This window comes from Neopelma chrysocephalum, unplaced genomic scaffold (genome assembly GCF_003984885.1).
Source record: "Neopelma chrysocephalum unplaced genomic scaffold, ASM398488v2 Primary Assembly neopelma1_23b, whole genome shotgun sequence".
NCBI classification, from domain to species: Eukaryota; Metazoa; Chordata; class Aves; order Passeriformes; family Pipridae; genus Neopelma; species Neopelma chrysocephalum.
This window is the reverse complement of record NW_020897692.1, coordinates 13692964-13712748: the sequence shown is the minus strand read 5'-3', so window position 1 is coordinate 13712748 and position 19785 is coordinate 13692964. Positions and strand designations below refer to the sequence as shown.

At 37.7% G+C, this 19785-nt stretch overlaps 1 protein-coding gene across 6 annotated transcripts in view; it reads left to right on the top strand.

Moving 5' to 3' along the window:
• COL19A1 (collagen type XIX alpha 1 chain) overlaps positions 1-19785 on the top strand; it is a 190276-nt gene that overhangs the window by 30673 nt on the left and 139818 nt on the right. For all 6 annotated transcript variants that reach the window (XM_027697963.1, XM_027697971.1, XM_027697943.1 and 3 more), the window contains exons 5-10: positions 2058-2181; positions 2561-2836; positions 4508-4588; positions 7110-7235; positions 7692-7754; positions 17950-18003. In XM_027697963.1, coding sequence (XP_027553764.1) covers positions 2058-2181; positions 2561-2836; positions 4508-4588; positions 7110-7235; positions 7692-7754; positions 17950-18003 — 724 coding nt within the window. The remainder of the gene's footprint in view (positions 1-2057; positions 2182-2560; positions 2837-4507; positions 4589-7109; positions 7236-7691; positions 7755-17949; positions 18004-19785) is intronic.

Sequence of the window (19785 nt, the reverse complement as noted above, 5' to 3'; positions counted from 1 at the left end):
ACAATCAAACTTATTTGAAAAAATTCTGAAGCAAACACAATTTCAGAAGACTTAATAGTCATACGTCTAGATGGCTCTGAAAATGTTAGAAAGGCTTACAGTAAAAAGCAATGAAGTGGTGGGTGTGTGTGTGTGTGTGTGTAGAAAAGAGTGCTACCATGTCCAAAAACTACTTCCATTTGTTTTCTAGACTTATCATACTAATCATGGTTTCCCCTCCTTTCATTTGAAGACTTCTTATCATTTCTCTTCCACAGTTGTCTGTCCTTTGTTTATTAATGTGAACTCCCCTGTGTCTCCCAATATGGAACTTAGCTGGGAAAGTTAATTGATTTTTTGAAAGCTAATCAGATGCTCCTGCAGTCAGATGTCCTGTCTAGTTTACAGTTGTAAACCTGAAGTGCCATCACCTTAGCTTGCCTGGGGTGCAGTAAATCATAGGGCTGATCCCATGTCCAGATAGTTTATTGTTCTGCAGAGACACATGTATTAATGAAGGTATTTTTTATAAATCATAAAACATATTCTTTATGCTATATTTAAAATACATAGTACAAAATAAAGATCTAAGTCCTGCCAAGCCTATTCACTTTTGCCTTGCCTTTTGACATTCAAACATCTATAGCTGTACAACATCATATGGGTCTACTAACAATGTGGGAGAGCAGCCAATTTGATCCTGGAATAAAAAAGGAATCAGCTGTGGGAAATAAGCCAAAGAAGTGTGATTCCCACATAAGGGACTTAAATAGGTGTTAGTCCATAAAGAAGCTCTTTAGCAGGATTTACAGCAGGCTTCTTTGCACAGGAGGCATTTTTCCTAAGATCCTAAGTTAAGTACAACAATTTTCAGGAGGGTTGTGGGGTTATTGTCTTGTTGGCTGTAATGCTGTGCTAATTCTTTCCCCCCGCCTTTGTTGTTGTTTTGTTTTGTTTTTAATAAAGCTTTATAACACATTACTGTGTAATTATATTCCCATTTACAGTTTTTTAGAACTAAGCCATTTACTTTGTGTGACCATGGGAAACAAATTTGAAGAAATTTTTCTGCTGCATGGGGTCCTCAGGTTTCTTAAACTCTACTCTGGGGAATGCTTTTTGCAGTATGGCTAGCTGGGCAATCCTGAAGTTTTCAGCAAATGACAATGTGAACACTTAAGGTACTCCAGTGTGTAGAGTTTGCATCTGTCATTTTCATTTGTCTCACCTCTGTCTTAGAAAAGAAATCATTTGAAATGCAGAGGCTTCAAATGAAAAAGCTGATTGCACCATCCTAACTTATTTAGTACAGAATTAGTGTATATTTAATGGTTACCAAAGTCTGTAGAGTTGAGGTAAACACTAATTTCATTTTTTGAGAAATACAAACTTTTCAAATAGTTTATAGAAGTGGTGTTACAGTGCATTCTGTGATATAGGTCAGACAGGTTTTTTTTAGAGACATTGATGTATCTTAGGTATGAAAAGAATAACAAAATCAAACAACAGCAAGTTTTTCAGTCTAAAATGCATTCCTTATTCTTTTTCGAGCTTGCTAAAGTCCAGCTGTTCCGATACTCATGATGTCCGAGTCATTGCCCATGGAGGTCACTGGATCAAATCCCTGCTCAAAGCAGGACCAACTTGAAAGCTAGATCAGGTTATTATGAGCCCTGTCCAGCTGTGTTTTGAAAGTCTCCAAGGATGGGGATTATTGCACAAATCCTCTACAAAACTTGTTCAAATATCCCAAGCAATAAATTGGGAAAACCAGTATTTTAAAATATGTTTGTGTGTGGCATTCATTTTGCAGCAGTTCTTTTAAGACTCCTATTTATATTAATCACAGATGTTAGAACAAAAATTAATGAATAAAATATTCAGTCATTTACTCATAAATAGACTGAATTGTACTTTGAGGAGAAGCACTTCTGAATGCTGAGGCCCGTGAATTTATATGACTGTGAGCAAGTGTTTGGCTTCTTGTTTTCACCAAGTATTATTTCTATTCATTCCTTTTAAGCAGTGCTTGTTTGTATAAGAATATCAAGAAATCTTTTTCCTCCCTCCTGTTGCAGGCGAGTATTTCCAAATGGGCTTCCTGAAGAATACTCTCTAGTTGCTGCATTTCGTGTACGGCGAAATACCAAGAAAGAACGTTGGTATATATGGCAAGTTTTAAATCAGTATGACACACCTGAGGTTAGAGTCATTTTTTATTTTTTTTTCAATAAATTTCTTTTTTTTCCCCCATATAATATGACACATTTAATAGTGGATGTTTCACTACTGGATTTAGCTTCAGTTTATAAGGAACAGACGGATTGCTCTGAAGTAATTGATGATTTCTTCTAGGAATGACAGAAATTTAGCAAAATCTATTCTGTTAAGACTGAAAAGTAGGATAAAATGCATGTTATGATTTATAGCTGATAAGTACTCACAAAGTTACATAGAAAAATGCTTCATAATTCTTGCCCAGTCTATATAGTTGAAGTATTTTTATTATATATAGTTTATGTATGTTCCTCTTTCTTATAAATTTTTAATGACCACTTCTTTTATTTTATTTTACTTTCAGATCTCTGTCCTTCTGGATGGTACAAAAAAAGTGGTGGAGTATATGACCAAATCCGCTCAGGGAAATATACTGCACTACACTTTTAAGAGTCGAGAAATTTATCCATTGTTTGATCGGCAGTGGCATAAGCTTGGTATTAGTGTGCAGTCAGGGATCATTTCACTCTATTTGGATTGTAATTTAATTGAGAGAAAGCAGACTGATGAAAAATTCACCATTGACTTGCAGGGAAGGACACTGATTGCTTCTCGTGCTGCAGATGATAAGCCTGTAGATGTGAGTAGTATTGGAAAAAAAGAGATAACTTGAAATCAAACCAGTCATTACTTTTGAGTGTGTATTTTTAATTTGAAGTCCTCAAGTCTTTCCTCAAAACAGTATTCAGTGCTGTAGCATCTGCTAAGGCAAACCTGTCACTTAAGTAACTACATAAAACTCAGTCCTGGTTTAAGGAGTCTGTTTTTCTGTATTTACTTTGCAGAATGAGCCCCCTAGTTACCGTGGACATATTATTACTGTGTTTAAAGATAACTTACAGTGGTAATCTTTTTCTTTCATTTTTGTGAGATTAATTTATAAGTTTGTATCAGTCATCTGTTACATGCTGTTTCTTTGACAGAAGGGAGACACAAAATAATTAAGGATTACCTGGGTATCAAGGTGTTTCGGGTTAATTCACCTATGTAGAAATAGGGGCATGTTGTTCATAGTTGCTACTTCTCTGTCCAAATGGGAGGAATTAGGATGTGGCTGGAGGTGTGTTTTCTGCAGTCTTAGATGCAAGAATTACCCAAGATAACCCCATAATATTCTGGGCTGTGTTCTATCCCAGAGATAATCTCTTCTGTTTCCTCATGCAGAGAGCTCACAGCAAATAATTTGTAATCTTCAGGAAATGTCAGTTTGTTAGAAGTACACTGACAACCAGCCACCAGGTTTAAAGCATCTGCCTTAGAGTTTATAGTGACCATCTGAAAACTTCAGCTATACTATGTACACTGTAGGGTTCCAGATGAAAATAGCACGTTGTAACTGCAAGCTAACATTGCAGGAGGAATCATTCTTGTGAGGCACTAAGCAATTTGGCCTGGACTTGGAGCTCGTATTTCATGGGGCCAAGCTCATGTTTAGTTTTATTTTCTAAGGCTTGAGTTCAACGTTGTTTGAAATGTGTGTACAATCTCCTCATTTCCAAATAGCATGAAGAAAGAGCAGATCTTTTTTGTTGGTTGCGTGGCACAAGCTGGATAATTCTGAGTGGAAGTTGTCTATTGGGATTTACACGTTTGCAGGAAAACATGGGCTTAAAGCTGATGAAGGCAGCAGAGTGGATCCTATATCAACAGTCACTCTTCCCAATACCAAGTGCAAGAGGGAAATGAAGAGGATATAAAACCAAAGCAGAAAGAGGCATAGGAAGACAAGATTAGCTAGTTAAATTTAGATGCTTTTCATTTCACCAATCCACCCAAAATCTCTGAAGTAAAGCTTTACATATAGAGTTTGTGATCTTTTGCTCTTCAGGTGATTTAGTGGCAATGTCCGGGCAAAGGTCTGTCCAAAGCAGAAGATGATGTGTGCAATAGAGAGCTTATCAAACCTTTACTCCAGTTCCCTGCAGAGGAAAATTACATTCCTGAAAAGGATGTTTACAGAGGATGCCTAGAGGGGTAAAATACCTGTGTAGCATAGCAAGACCAATACAGACAAATGCAACTTACATGAAAATAAATAAAATCTGAAATGTGATTTACATCAAGATAATAGACTGCATAATTTGCTCCTTAAATGAGGAGATGTGTAATTGTTTTGGATTTGTCTCTTTCTAGAATTTCAGAAATATGCAGTGTTTCAAAGAGAAAGTTTATTATGCCAAGATAAGAAAAAGCATGCTGTAGAACAGAATTGTTTACATCTCATAATAATTTCTTTTGTATTTCTTAATAGATTGAACTTCACCACATAGCAGTTTATTGTAATCCAAAACTTGCAACAGAAGACACATGTTGTGAAATATCTGCAGACTTGGTAAGTTGTCTGTTAAAATTAAAATGTTAATACAAAAGAAATTGCTTTGTTGTTTCTTGCTAAAAAGTTGTAAATAACTTTCAATAGAGGTGTTAGTTTAATTACCTTCTAAAAATTAATCCCATATCTAGAGCCATGGGACATAGTTTCTTGCTGCCTAACCAAATGGCACAGTGGGACATCAGTAAAAGGCACTAGGGGTGATTCATTTCTTAATGTTGATTTAATATCTAATTAGTAACTGAGGAAGCCTCAGAGAGTAGGGAACAAATCACTGAGGTGACTTGAGGATGGTTTCAAACAACAGAGGCAGTTTCAGTAACGGTTGCATTTTGTGAAGCATTACGGATGTAAGTGTAGAAGACCCTTCTGGAAGATGTTACTGCGAGGAGATTATGGGTTTTCGCTTAAGCAAGCTTTCCTGCCTGGAAAAAGGCATGTTTCCCACAGACAGTTTTAGATGTTTTCTCCTCCTGCATTCCAGAGGAGCTGAATCCCAGGCATAAGAGAAGATAAGTTCTTGCAGACCTGTCTGAAGGCCCTGCAGCAGGCAGGAGTGAGGGGAAGGGGGGCAAGGATAATAAAAGCCCTGAGAAGAAAGGGGGGGTGTCTTTCTTAAGCCTGTTGCAGATTTGTTAAATGTTCTCACCTTTGGAAATAAATTCTCCTGAATCCTTCCACTGCTTGGTATTTGGAGGTACTTGTGTGCATTTGACCTTTACACAGATGATGCAAACAAAGCCCACGGAGGAGTCTGCATGACAGTAGAAGGAAAATAGGAAGGCATTGGGCATTTTCTTTATTTCAGTACACTAAGATGAAGGAACGGGTGTTTCATAATTGGCAAGTTATAGTGCTAGATTGCTGGTTGGACTTCATGGTCTTAGAGGTATCTTCCAACCTTGATAATTTTAAGAAATACTTCCTTCTTTGTAACGCACGTGCTGAGATGTATATGTTGTTTAAGGGAAAATACTAATTTAGTTTAAATGGTTCACTTTTCCCTCTTGTTTTGATAGACAGAATCAGTGTAAACTGGAAGACACTAGAATTATAGAAATGCTTTAAGTTGAGCAAAACAGTTACACCTGCAATCTAGCCTATTTGAAAAAGAAAAAAAAAACACAAAAAAAACTCAGAAAGGAAAAATGTTAAAATATTGGTTGTACTAATTGTAAGTAGTTGGTAAGATCAGGCTCATCTGGGACAGTGGGGAGTACCATCACCACTGAGCCTGTAGTCAGCAAAAAACCCCCAGAGGATGCAGAAGGACTGATTGATTCCATTCAAAAAAAGAGATAGGAGAAAAGCATACCTGGAAAGGAGAGAGAAAGCTGCTCAAGAAGAGAGGAGCAGAACACTGTGGGAACTGACCACTGATGGGTGCTCAGAAGCATGGAAGAGACTGGATCTAATTTCTGGGGGAAATTTTAATTTTAAATAGTAATTTGTTGTTCAAATATATTTCTAAATATATTCCTGATAACAGTGCAGGCTTTCTCTTGAATGTATAAGCTCATGGAAAAGTGAAATGGATGAAATTTCTGTAGGTTCCACTTGGTGCGTGGAAATACAATTTATTTATCAGTTATGACACAGCAGCAAAAAAAGCACGAACAAAACAAACCCTAATCATATGAACACAAAAAGCTCAACAATAGGCTTTATTAATAACATCTTAAACATTGATTCAGCTATATAGCTAAAAACACCATCAGTTTCATTTGTATGTCTTACGTTTAAGATGTAAGAGATGGTGGGCTACTTGTTAATGACTTCCATATTGAAACCAGCATTACAATTTCTGATTTATTGTTTCATGACTTCCTTACCAGTTATAATGGCTACATTTTCAGTAATGGAAGGGAAGGAATTTATACTTAGATACAAATTTCTTCACTAAGTAGTAAATCCTGTGGGAATTTCTTTGACAGAAGGCTTGAAGGAAAACTCATTACATCTTAATGAGAGCTTCTGAAATTTATCAGGTTCTGTTGGCTTATCCTGTAGTATATCTTGAGGTTGGCTCAGTTCTCAGGAGTTGAAGACAGGTGAATATTGGCTTCAGGGCTTTTATGGTTTCTTTCCAAACTATGTATGTCTGAAGTATTTAATTAAAAAAAAATTATGGAATTTTCCTTTGCACTCACTCTTACATTTTGCATTTTGGGGTGGGGGGAAGGACAGGATGAGACTGAGAAGTACTGTCTTTTTTTTTCCCTATGGGCATTTTCTGTTTCACTACTTCTCATTTTGGGACATTTTATTGCTCTCTCTGGACTCTTTTGGAAGAAATTGGGACAGTCTTATCAGTTTTAACTGGCATTGACTTCAGAATAGAAGGATCAGAATATCTAGAATTCATTTTATTACATCTCTTTTCTCTGCTTGGCAATTGTTGTGGCTTTTCATATGGCGTGTACAGGAGTATTAAAACAGGAGGTTTTAATAAAACTAGTGTTTTGATCCTATTTATCTATTAACTAAAGTGGACCAAAAATCAGAAATCTTTTTATTTTAGTGCCCACGTGAGGAAAAGTTACTTGCTACAACCTTGTCACCAGCAACTGCTCATGCCAGCAAAATATACACGCTTCCAGGAATGCAGCAAGAATCTGGAGAGAGATGCCACTGCTTTCCAAACAAAGTATGAAGTTTTCCTATTGCTTTTTAGTGTATCATGCTGTTTAATCCTGCTAGGTATAAAGAATAGTGGCCTTTTCTTTTTTTTTTTTGTTATGAAAAAATCTTACGGGTTTGTAGTATTGTAATGTACTTACATTATATTTCCCAATTTAACAGCAGTAAATTTTAGATTTAGTTAATTTAGAGATGTCTATGTGGTTTGGCTGTTTGAATATACACCCAAAAAGTACCATGGTAAAAATGAGAATTATATTTAGGCATTATATTTAGTGTAAATGTTTTGATTTGAGAATAAATTATATTCTACATCTTTGTTTTCTTTTAATCCTTCTCCTGGGTGTTGCACTGTATTTATTGAGTCATTTGCTTTTATTAGGCTTTTGTGACAAAGACAGGAAACTGAACCAAATATATTTTAGATCTGCTTTATTGCCTTTTTTATTTCTTTAAAAATAAGGGAGAAGCAGGATTGCCAGGAGTATCTGGTTTGCCAGGCCAGAAAGGAGAAAAAGGAGAAAAGGTAAAATATCAGTTGAATTCTTTCTTTCAAATCTTTGTCTTTGGATTATCTTTCTTAAATAGTACTATATGTATTTTGTTAATCCTTAAAAGGAATTTCCCTATGCACAGTGCTTGGTTCTGCATGTGGGCTTCCTGCCAGGCAGCTTACAACTGTCTCACTTTGGGGTCACCTCATCAACTCTATGGAACACAGTTTACTGGTATGGGAAGCACATGCCTACCCAACTGTATCAGGGTGAATTTATGCTGATACTTTTGGTCTGTGTTTGGCCCAGAGAACTGTAAAAGTTTTGTTCTTTCCCTGCCAAGTTATAAGACAACAAGTATTGATAAACGGGTACCTTGTCCTTGGAGAGAGAGCTTCTTGTATAAACTGTTTTAATTGGTGTTCTGTGATTGGCTAATCATCCTCCAAGGTCGCTTGAAGGAGAGACTGAAGACTGTAGTGATGAAGGACACCCCCAGACTCATTTGGAAAAGACCCCTTGAGTGCAGTACGCAGGTGCAGGGAAAGCCACGCGTGCGCAGAGGAGATGCACTTACATAACCAGGGGGTGGGATGGAGGGCCTCTGGCTGGGCGGTGATGACCACTCCTGCCTAGGCTGAGGTCACTCAGTTAATTGTATAAAAGCAGATAGTGCTTTCTTGGAGGGGAGCTAGCTTTACCTCAAGGACAACGTTGCCTTTGGCAGGGACGCCTGCCAGTTTGTGAACTTGCTGACTCTCCAAGGATGCAGTTCTGCTATGGGTAATTAGGTAATGCTAGGCCGGTAAGATAACTTTATGGGCAACAGCTGGGTAACTGGGGAGGTCATGCTGGGGGCTTATTTCTCTCCTCCTTCCTCCCTTTTGGGTTTGTTAATTTTGTTGGCAAAATGTTGGTAGTAAATACTGGTTTTTGCTGAGCTTTCAATGGTGTCATGGTTTCAAGACTTCAGTATGCTCGAACCCCTCCCTTACACCAACCCTGCTAGCATTCCATATTGCCTGTTCCCCTTATCAAAAAATAAAAGAAGTCATGTATGTAGTCTAACAAGGATTTTTCCATTCATGTGTGTACATCACTGCTGATGGACAGAATCCTGTGTGGTGGATTCATCCTTGCAATCATCAGTAGGAGGGTATGAATTCACCAATATGCTCTCACTGTATTCTTTGACAACAGTCATACCTGAAACTTTGTTAATCATGAAGAGAGAGGGACCTGACATTGGCAAGTCCTTAGGAGTGGCCAGTCAGTGCTCCTTCCTTTGGGCCTATTCTGAATTTTTCTCTAACGCTTACCATGACATTCTTGTTTGTGTAGCTTGAGGATTTCTTAATAATAAAAGTCAGCATATCAGATGTTTTCCCTTCACACTCCATTCCCTAAATTTTTTTGGAGGATGCTGAATTAGGACATGTCTAGGAATGTGTTTTCCTTGTGCTAATAGAGGGGGCAACTTGAATAAACTATTGCAAATCACCCAGAAAGACAGGGGGATAGGAAATGAATTCAGGGAATGCAGTGTGAGAGGAAGATACTTAGAATCCACAGGTTAGGATGGAAGTGTCCTAACCCAGCATCCTACCTCACAGCACACCGTTAAATATGTGATCTGAAATAGTTTGTTAAGACAGGCAGCGCTGTTCCTAGGACTGCAGTACCTGGCTGAAAAGGATTCAGTTCTGGGAGGGCTTATCTACACAGTTGGTTGAAATTAAGTAAATTCCTTGACAGTATATTGCCCCCCCACAGCTGCTCCCCTCCAGTGCGTATTTCACTTTTGATACAAGCTGTATCTTTAGGTGGAAAAAAAAGTTAAGTCATATTAGTTTCTATAGTCCAGGTGAATCTAGAAGGATGGCTGTCAATGTTCAGAATTAATCACAAATTTTTGCTGATTCTATACACTTGCTGAGTGTATGGAACAATTGTCAAGTTTTAGTGTTAGCCTATGTTACCAATGTAGGGAGTTTCCTAGCATTTATTTGGAAAACTGCTCTTCTGTTCCTGACCTGATGCATTTAGGCTATTATTGCTACTAAGATGGGAAAGGAGACTTCTCAAGTCTGATTTCTTTACCATTTAGTCTCCCAGCCAATTAGCAGTATTTATCATGCTAAGCATAGTACCTCTAAATAAAGCATGTATGTACCTGTAATCACCTCTGGTTCTGTTCTCCCATTCATTTTACAAAGAAATCCTCATTGCATGGATTCAAAAACCACCCAAAAGTCAATGAACCCTGCTGCATTCAACATTTTAGCCTAAAGGTGGTATATTGACATTTATCAATGTCATTTCAAAAAATTGAATGAACCAGCAGGGTTAAGTCTGGAATAGTAGAGCAAACAGGTAGAAAGCTGCTTAATTTGAACCTTCCTTATAATTGACCTGTACTTGTCAGTTCCTAACTTTGCAGTGGGAGCTTTGCAGTGGGGTGTTTTGTGTTAAGAGGGGAAGGATGTCGGGTGTGGATGGAGGGCACATTACTGCTGTGATCAATAAGACTGGCTCACTGTTGACCTCTGGGAGCAAACAAATCCTTTGTTGAGTAGTGCCTACCATGATGGAGCTGACTGCAATATTCTCTGAGGTTTTAGTACCATTTTTGTTCCCCTCTGCATTTCTGCAGTTTTCGGTAACACTCACTCTCAATGATGGCCATGTTACATCAATAATTAGACCTGGAGAGGCAGACTCCAGAACATTCCAGACATGCAGGATACATGATTTATTTTCAGATTATGCAAAGGAAACTAACAAACTCTGGTTGGATGTTTTGTAATATGTTATACATTAAATAGGCAGCTTCTTGGTGACTTTGCCCAGTCACAAAAAAATGGGATTTCTGTAGGTTGTGTGTGGTTCTTAAACCTATGTTTCCCCCTTTGCTTGTGTTCAGCTTCTTATTTTATTTTCTTTTGCTTCCAAATCATATTACTATAGGCATCCAACTAACTATATATGTAAATTTATATTTACATATATTTATATGTCCTTGCAGTGGCAGTATCCAAGTGAAAATATAATTTTTTACCTTATTTTCTAGGAAATTTCTGTATCTATTGATATTATCTTTTTCAGCACAATAATCCCTATCCTTTTATTTTACTTTATCTCGTTCCAAATTTTCATTCACTGTAATTAATTGCATGACTGAATTTATGTGTCCTTTTTTGTTGCTATGAGATTGGCAAGAAAGTCTCTACATATACAAGTTGGTGTTAGGCTATATTCAAACCCCTCAAAATTGCCTTTCTCTTCAGTCTAACACAGTTTTTCCCTAAGGTCAGACTGTTCAGGAATATCTAAGCTATCACCAGGTACAAAGTACCTGATAATCCTTTTTCGGGCATGTTAAATATAATTATTAGCCTGTTTCCACTTTCTTCCTGTACTCTTGGCTCATCTTAGTGCCTCTGAACCTGGCTTTACATTATGGCTTCATGAGGACAGTTCTTCACTCAAAAATATTATCTCCAGTGCTTCAGGAGTAAAGTAGTCAGTTTGCTCTGTAGGATTTTATTAGCTGGGAGATCAGCTTCTGCAGCAAGGGGCCACCTCCTGTTCTTTAATTTCTGAATAATTAAAACTGAAAAAGTCATCTGGACAGACTTTGTTTGCTGATCTCTGCCCTTGAAACACAAGTTTGGACTGCTTGACAGCTTCTTCTCATGGGATGAAAGCTGAGACGCAACAGCAGTCGAGTACAATTCGGGCTATCCTTGCATAATATCCTATGTTATTCTCATGGCAGCTTGATTCTTAGCACAGTGTATTTCACAAGTTGCAAGTGGACACAAATCAGGTGGAAGTCTCCTGTGATTTAACACATTTTGATATCTGAGCTGTGAAGCTGAGTTTCCTCTTCTGCTGGGATGAGTGAGAAATTTACCATGTTTTCTGTTTTAGAAGAAATTTCTACTACTTCAGCATGGTATATAGCTATTCAGGGTCTTAAAAATATATTAGTTGTTAGCAAATGTATTTTGATAAAGATATGAAGGTTCTGTTTTGTCCTCAATATGTAGAAATTCCGCAGAAAGACAGAATATGGATCACTGTAATTGGAATGATTACATATACATTGAATATATAAACTGATTTTTCTCTCTCAAGGAGGCTAAAAAAGTAACTACGTTTTCTGTTTTTATTTCTTTTAAGCAAACTTAGTACCCACAAAAGATTTTAAACTGAAATCTGAACAGAATGAAATAGTTTGATATAACATTAAGCCATTCCAAGCTCTGTTAATAGGTCATTGGTTAATACTGTAAGTACAGTAGGGAACAAAAAGCCAGAGGCAGAGTGGTTTCAAATATTAAAATGGCTGTTGATGCATACCATAGAGAAGTTTATTGCTGTTCAACTTCACTAATTTAAATTTTACTCAAGGAAAAAGACATTAAAAAGCTATTTAAGGATTGGTAGAGGTAAGTTTATGCAATATATTATTGCCCTAGTAAAATATTTGTAATAGAACAATAAGCAAAAAGAACTCCTGGAGAACTCCTTTCCTGCTCCTCTGACTTTCCTCTTAAAACCCAATCCACCTGATTCTGCATATCTATTGTATTAGGTTGAGCATGGTTCCTTTCTGGTCCAGTTTTTGTTGCAGAGGTCCCTGATAGGGACTTAAAAGCTAAAATGCATGAAAAAGAAAAAAAAGAGGCAAAATATGGCTGGCTGTCAGTGATGATAAAGTCAGGAGCTGCCAGTGTACTTGGTAGACTAAAATTGTTAGAGTGAGCAGAAGAAAATGCTTCACGCTTACAAAGTAAGAATTTATGGATAGTCCTACTTATATTTTACCATCTAACAATCCAAGTTATCAAAGTAATAAGGAAAAGTACCATTACTAATGCAGCTTAATTTTTTTCTTATAAAAAATTCTGAAATGTATACTTTGTTTCCATGTAATTATATATGCTATTCCAGTATTCATCTGAGTCCTGAGGATTGCAGTTTAAGTCTTCCGGAGGGAGAAGTGGATATGGTGGCACCTCTCTGAGGTGCTCAGAGTATTTGGGGGAATGTCATGCTTCCCCAGTGGGGCCACTCCAGAGTTGAAGGTGGAGCAGGAGAGGCAGCCCTGGCACAGGGGTTTAACCAGCAATACCCAGCTCAGGTCATGGCAAGGCTGAGCCCCTGCGTTAACGGGTCAGTACACATCTGGAGGCTCTTGCTGGGAGTAATGGGGATGGTGCTTCCTGGTCTTTATACTCCTTGCTGCTCCCACAGTACCAGAGGAACCCTGGTGTGATGCTGCCTTTGGGATGAGTTTTCTTTCTCTTGGCATATTCTCTGAATGTGAATTTATTTATTCGTTCTTGATAATATTACACTTTTTTTTACCTGGACATTTCTGGTTATGTTGTGTACTGGTTTTGGCTGGGACAGAGTTGATTTTCTTCATAGTAGCTAGTATGGGGCTGTGTTTTGGGTTTGTGCTAGAAATAGGATTGGTAACACAGGGATGTTTTTATTACTGCTGGTCAGTGCTTGCACAGCATCAAGTCCTTCTCTGCTCCTCACCCCAGTCCACCAGCGAGGAGGCTGAGGGTGCCCAAGGAGTTGGGAGGGAATACAGCTGGGACAGCTGACCCCAACTGACCAAAGGAATACCCCAAACCATATGGTGTCATGCTCAGAATATAAAGCTGGGAAAAGAAGGAGCAAGCATTGGATGTTTGGAGTGATGGTATTTGTCTTCCCTAGTCACCATTATGCATGATGGAGCCCTGTTGTCCTAGAGATGGCTGAACACCTCCCTGCCCATGGAAAGGGTGAATGATTTTCTTGCTTTGCTTTGCTTTGCTTGTGTGTGAGGCTTTTACTTTACCTGTTCAACTGTCTTTATCTCAACCCACAAATTTCCTCATTTTCATTCTTCTGATTCTCTCCCCTGTTGCACCGAGGGGTGGAAGTGAGCGAGTGGCTGCGTGGGGCTGAGTTGCTGGCCGACGTTAAACCATGACATTATGGCACACATAACTATGGTGACAACTGGGAAAGCTGATTTACTTAATCAAATCTCATCAAACCAAACCTGATTAAGGTTGAGTGTTTTGATAACTGATGTATGTTACTCATTTTATCTGAACTAGTATGTCCCCGTTGTAAACAAGAGCAATGCCCTAGTGGTGTGTGCTTTAGGCCATGTTAATGTTACTCTCTTTATTAACTGCATTTGCTTTTATCTTCTTATTAAAATCATCTGTACCTGGTTAGTACAGAATCCTGCTGAGAACATTTTCCTCCTCCAAAATTCCTTGTAGACTGTGTTTTCTAGATTAAATATTACTGTGGCAAGTTAATCCTACAGCATGTTACAATGTAAATATATCGTAAATAGACATGAGACAAAATAACGTTTAAATAAAATATATTCTTAAAAGAGTGGTTTTTGGTTTTATATGAGAAAGGACTGTAGTTTGTTAACTAGTTATCACTTTGTCATTCTTTCTATCACATTGGGCTTTAGGTTTTCTGTCTTTTCTGTCCATGACTATATTTTGTATCTGCAACTAGCATATAATTTCTAGTTCTAAAACAGATGCATTGAATAAAGTCTGCAAGGTGAAAAGAGGTAAAGGTCAAGCCTTTTGAAACTCTCTGAATCATTCATGTAAAAAAATGATCACAAGTGTAATATTGCAGGCAGTCTCAGATGTGCAAAATTGTTTCCACTTCAGATAGAAGGCTGATTGGTGACTTTGAAAAGAAGCATGTTTGCTGTCTGCAAACTCTTTTGAAGAATTTAGATTGGCTTAGCTTTATGGAAAGTTGACAGACAAAAGCATTTTTATTTTCTTTTTAATTTCAGCATAGTGAATTTCTACACTGTCTGTTTATGAGTTTACCAAAACAAACATCATCAAGATGATAATAGCCCTCCTATTGCTTGCAATAGATCACAATATGAAAAAATGTGCTGTGGTTTAAGTATTTTACTCAATAAATATTTTGTACTCAGTTGAAAAGGATTTTCACTGGTACTCTTAGTAAATCCTAACAGTAGACTCTTGATTCTACCTTTGAATGTTGTTACACTGAGTGTACCTCATTGTACTACTAGTGTTCAACACCTTAGGAAGTTGTTCTTCTGGCATCATATACTTCATATACTTCGCTTTTCTGAAGGACTTTGAGATTTGCAGAAGGAAAACAAAATGTCATTAAGAAAAAAAAAGTTAAAAATGCATTCGCTCTGTTTTTGGTTTTAGTCTGTCATGCTGCCTACATGAATTCTGTTAGAGGTCATACAACCAATAGTATCTAACCTTCATACTCATAAATGCATGAAAAACTATAACGTTTCAGCCTGTGGTTAATAAAATCACAACTAGAAGACAGAAGCATAACTTGCAGATCTAATTTGCAGTGGAAAACAATTGTCTTCAAGGTGGGGAGTCTGTCTGCAGTTAGTGGAACAGAAGAGTAAACATACCTTGGTTAATTGGCTAGTAAGGCTAAAGGCTTCCTGGAGTGTAGCAGGCTATGTAATTTTAGACTATACAGTGTATAAAAATACACTGCTGAGTGTAATGAAGGTCTGGTCTATCAAAATACTGGCAAGTGGCATAAGGAAACAGAGCATGCATAGATAAAAGAGTCACTCTGTGAGTGATTAGATAAGGTAACCAGGGCCCAGTCCTACTTCTTTATTTCTTGTAATGGCAGTGGATTGATGTTGTTCACAAACACAGGATTTTGGTCTATTTTTGAGACAGAGCTGTCTGTGTCCTTATTGATGATCTGGATGAGGGGATTGAGTGCATGCTCAGTAAGTTCACAGATGACACTAAGCTGGGCAGGAATGTTGATCTGCTGGGAGGTAGGAAGGCTCTGCAGAGAGATCTAGACAAGCTGAATCCATGGATTGAGGCCAATTGTATGAGGTTCAATAAGGCCAAGTGCCGGGTCCTGCACTTCAGCCAGAACAACCCCATGCAACGCTGCAGGCTGGGACAGAGTGGTTTGAAAGTTGCGTGGCGGAAAAGGCTGGGGAGTGCTGGTCGACAGCCACTGAGCATGAGACAGCAGTGTGCCCAGGTGGCCAAGAGGGCCAATGACGTCAAAAATAATGTGGCCAGCAGGACCAGAGATCTGTACTTGATGCTGGTGAGGCCTAACCTTGAGTACTGTGTCCAGTTTTGGGTCCTTCATTACAAGAAGGACATTGAGGTTCTGGAGCATTTCCAGAGAAGGGCAACAAAGATGGTGAAAGGTCTGGAGCACAAATCTTATAAGAAGTGGCTGAGGGAACTGGGGTTGTTTAGCGTGGAGAAAAGGAGGCTCAGGGGTGACCTTATCACTCTATACAATCACCTGAAAGGAGGTTGTAGCCAGGTGGGGTTCAACCTCTGCTCCCAGACAGCTAGTGACAGGGCAAGGGGAAATGGCCTCAAGCTGCACCACAGAAGGTTCAAGTTGCACATCAGGAAGAATGTCCTCACTGAAAATATGGTCAGTCATTGGAACAGGCTGCTCAGGGAAGTCGTGGAGTCACCATCCCTGGAAGTGTCCAACAAACAAATGGACTTGGCACTTGGTGCTATGGTTTAATTGACATGATGGTGTTCGGTCAAAGGTTGGACTCGAGTTTGGAGGTTTTTTCTAACCTTTATGATTCTGGGATATAAAAAATATTGGTTTTATGTACTTCTTGACAATCTTACTGCTCCTTTCTTAACTTCAGAAAGGTTAACTTCATTTCAGAACAGTTATTGTGTTTGCTCTGAAAAGGTAAAGCTACAACAATATTCTGTCTGTGAAGCTCTTTCAGATTTTTCAGGGGGGGTTTATATGTTTCTCTTTTTTTCCTTTTTTAGTGGGTTTTTTTTTTTTGTTTTGGAGGTTTTTTAAAGCTTTAGAGCTGTGTTTGTTTTCTGATACTGAGTTCTGAGATACCTAGCTGATGTTATCGTACCATAACTGCAGTAATTAAAATCTCTTTAAACCTGATGGAGAGACTTAGGTTGTAATTTAAGAAATGGTTATGCACTTTACATGGGGACAGTCTCATGCAAAATGCAGAAACAGTCATCCAGATAGGAAACCATTCTGCTTGCTCTTAGGGAAGACATGGAAATGCTGGAACGTGGTAGAGTTGTGCAGTTTCTAATGTTTCTCTTGTGAACTTTGGAACTACTACCAGTAGGATCCTGCTATTTAAGAAGTTATGCACTTTATAAAGTTTAGAGATCTTGGGCACTAACTCCTCAGCAGCGACTTTTGGGTGTACACTTTTAGATTTGAGCTCCAAACCTAGATTTGCAACCTATTTTAGGAACCATTTATTTGTGTAAATGTGTTTCTTCTGCTTCTTTGTGCAACCCTTTCTCTCAAACAACAACTTGATAGTTATTTCTTCTCAAACAAGTGATGTTTTCTTTATAAAAAATTGGATTACTCCAGGAAAGGCTGCAGCATTTTCTGTTTGCTAGAGAATGTTCTCTTCTTGGTCCAAGTAGACACACCTACTGTTATAGTTTTGTTTTTAGATCAAGACTATATGATTTCAGTGCTTTTATTGTATTCCTTTAGCATCCAAACAATTTTTATTTTAAATTTTATAAACCTTATACTTCACATTTTAAAACAGAATTTCTGTGTTTGATATTTTCTTATGTAATTTTTAATTCTTATGGTCCCATTTGCAGCTGCTGGGATCTTCCATAACTCTCCTGATCAGCTGGTCATTTGTCTCTTATAACTAAAATTTTTTTATAGATTGCTTATGGTTTGGGGTAAGGTTTCTCTGAGGGTAAAAGGGAGGGAGAGAGGACCTGAGTTTAAATAGCGTCTTTTAAAAATATTGTGGGCATGTGACTTTAGGCAAACCTGTATTACTTGTTGAGGTTTCTCAGTGTAGAACACAGTCTATCTATTGAAAATGGGCCCTCTTAGTTTCACTCTACTGTTGCAATGAATTCCTTTAAAATCAGTGGACCTGCTTTTATGGAAATGTGGATGTGCAAGTATTTGTCAGATGAATGCCTGAATTGACATTATAGGTGTATTAAAATATATTTGTTTTGTCTGATTTTAGTGTTACATGTAAGGTATCCTCCTCCACAGTGACTGCATTACTAAGCAAAAAAGCAGGTAGAAGATGCTTTTCTGTTGAGTCTGATATGACCTGAGTAGTTGTGTTAACCTCAGAGGTCTGTAGAACTTCTAACTGATCAATTTGTTTTGTAGGGTGAAATGGGCATGAAAGGACAGGATGGTGTCGCTGGTCTGCCTGGCGAAAAGGTATGTTTGTGTATGTTGATATGTAATTTAACTTATGGGAAGTGTTCATTATGTCAGTGGATTATCTGTAGTCATGTACAGAAGTGGGAGGATAGAACACTTCTATTAGAAAATTGACTTCTTACCTGCACTGCCATGTTTTTGTAGCACACTGAAATGCCACGCAGATCAATCGTATTCTCTGCAGATGTGCTTGTTTGGTGGGGTTTTTTTTCTGTAAGTGAGGGAACTAAAGGGACTACTTGTTCCACTGCCCATTTGTGATCTGCAAGCCTAAATAAGAGCTTTTGTGCACTCAACAGTCTACTTGGTAAAGTTTGGGATAAACACCACTAACCTCTGAAGCAAAGACTTGGAATAGCTGAGAAGGCATGCCAACCTAACCTGTGTATTCGGGAGGATAGGTTTCATTTCAGAATGTTAGTGTGCATTTATTGGGTTCAGTGCTAATTACCTGTATTAGAGGAATCCTATAAGTCTAACATGCAGCAACTTCAGTATAGAAGACAGCTCTCATAGCACTGAGGAAACAGGTTGTTGCTGGAGTTTCTAATCATTTGATATCTTGTGATTTTATTGTTTTTCTTTTCCATATGAACAGTTGAAATAACAGTAGATTTTTGGCATATACATGGAAGCCAGTTAATATATAATGAATGAAACTCTCCAAGTACATATATTAGTGATGATTTTTTAAAAATGTTTTAAAATTTAATTCAGTGGTATCTTCAGCATCATGATTTAAGTTCTCAACCCTCAATTCTCTCAATTTAGGTTCTTTTTCATCATGTACTTCCAGTTACTGTTCTTTCAGTGCCGTAAACCATTATGTCTTTTAAAGGCAGCTGTTGCTATGAAAGGCTCAGAATTTCAATACTGAGCTTTATTGTTTGACATGATGGTCTCATACGTATGCAGTGTTTTAGTAATGACAAAGGGTTTAGTTTATTTTGTAGTTATCCAAATTTCTAAGTACTGAGAGAAGCAGAGTTTCACATCATCAGGTTTAAAATCTGTGATTTACTGAACATAAAATTATGAAACTGTCTTTTATTTTTACTTACTATTTATGTTTCAAATTGTGTTTTGTTGAAAGTGGGCAGTAGATATATATTATTACTAAAGATTTGAGTTAAAAATCAAGGCATTTGCTGCTGATGGTAAGTAATATGTGGTAGAAAAATGGGGAGCAGACTGCAAAGATGTTCAAAGGACATTGCAATATTGAGGAACTGAATTCTAAAATGATACATAAAACTCAGAGAAAATAATAGCCAAGTGATGCAGATGAAGAGGAAAACAAAGGAAATATTATGCATTTTATGTAAGACTCTGGAATAGCTATTACTGTTCAGGAAAGTGATCTTTGAATTACAGATCAGTGAAAAAATGAACTCACTGTTTAGTACCAGTCAAATAAACAAACAGAATTTAGAAATTATTAGGAAGAGAATAGGGAACAAAGCAAAAACATCTTAATATCACCATTATTGATGAATCCATATTGTGCTGCAACTTGAATGATGTATACAGTTCTGATTCTCACATCTCAATGTGGATCTAATATTACCAGAAAAGATTCAGGTGAGGTGTTAAGAGTGATGAAGAGCATTGGGCATCTTCCAGTTAAGGTGTGACAACGTGGACTTCAACCTGAAAAAGGCACAACTAAGATAAGACATGTCCTGTTCTGTGCTCTGTACAGTAATGAATGGAGCAGAAAAGATTAATAGGGATTTATTTATTTATTTTAGTCTTCAGAGTGTGAACTAGAGCATCAAA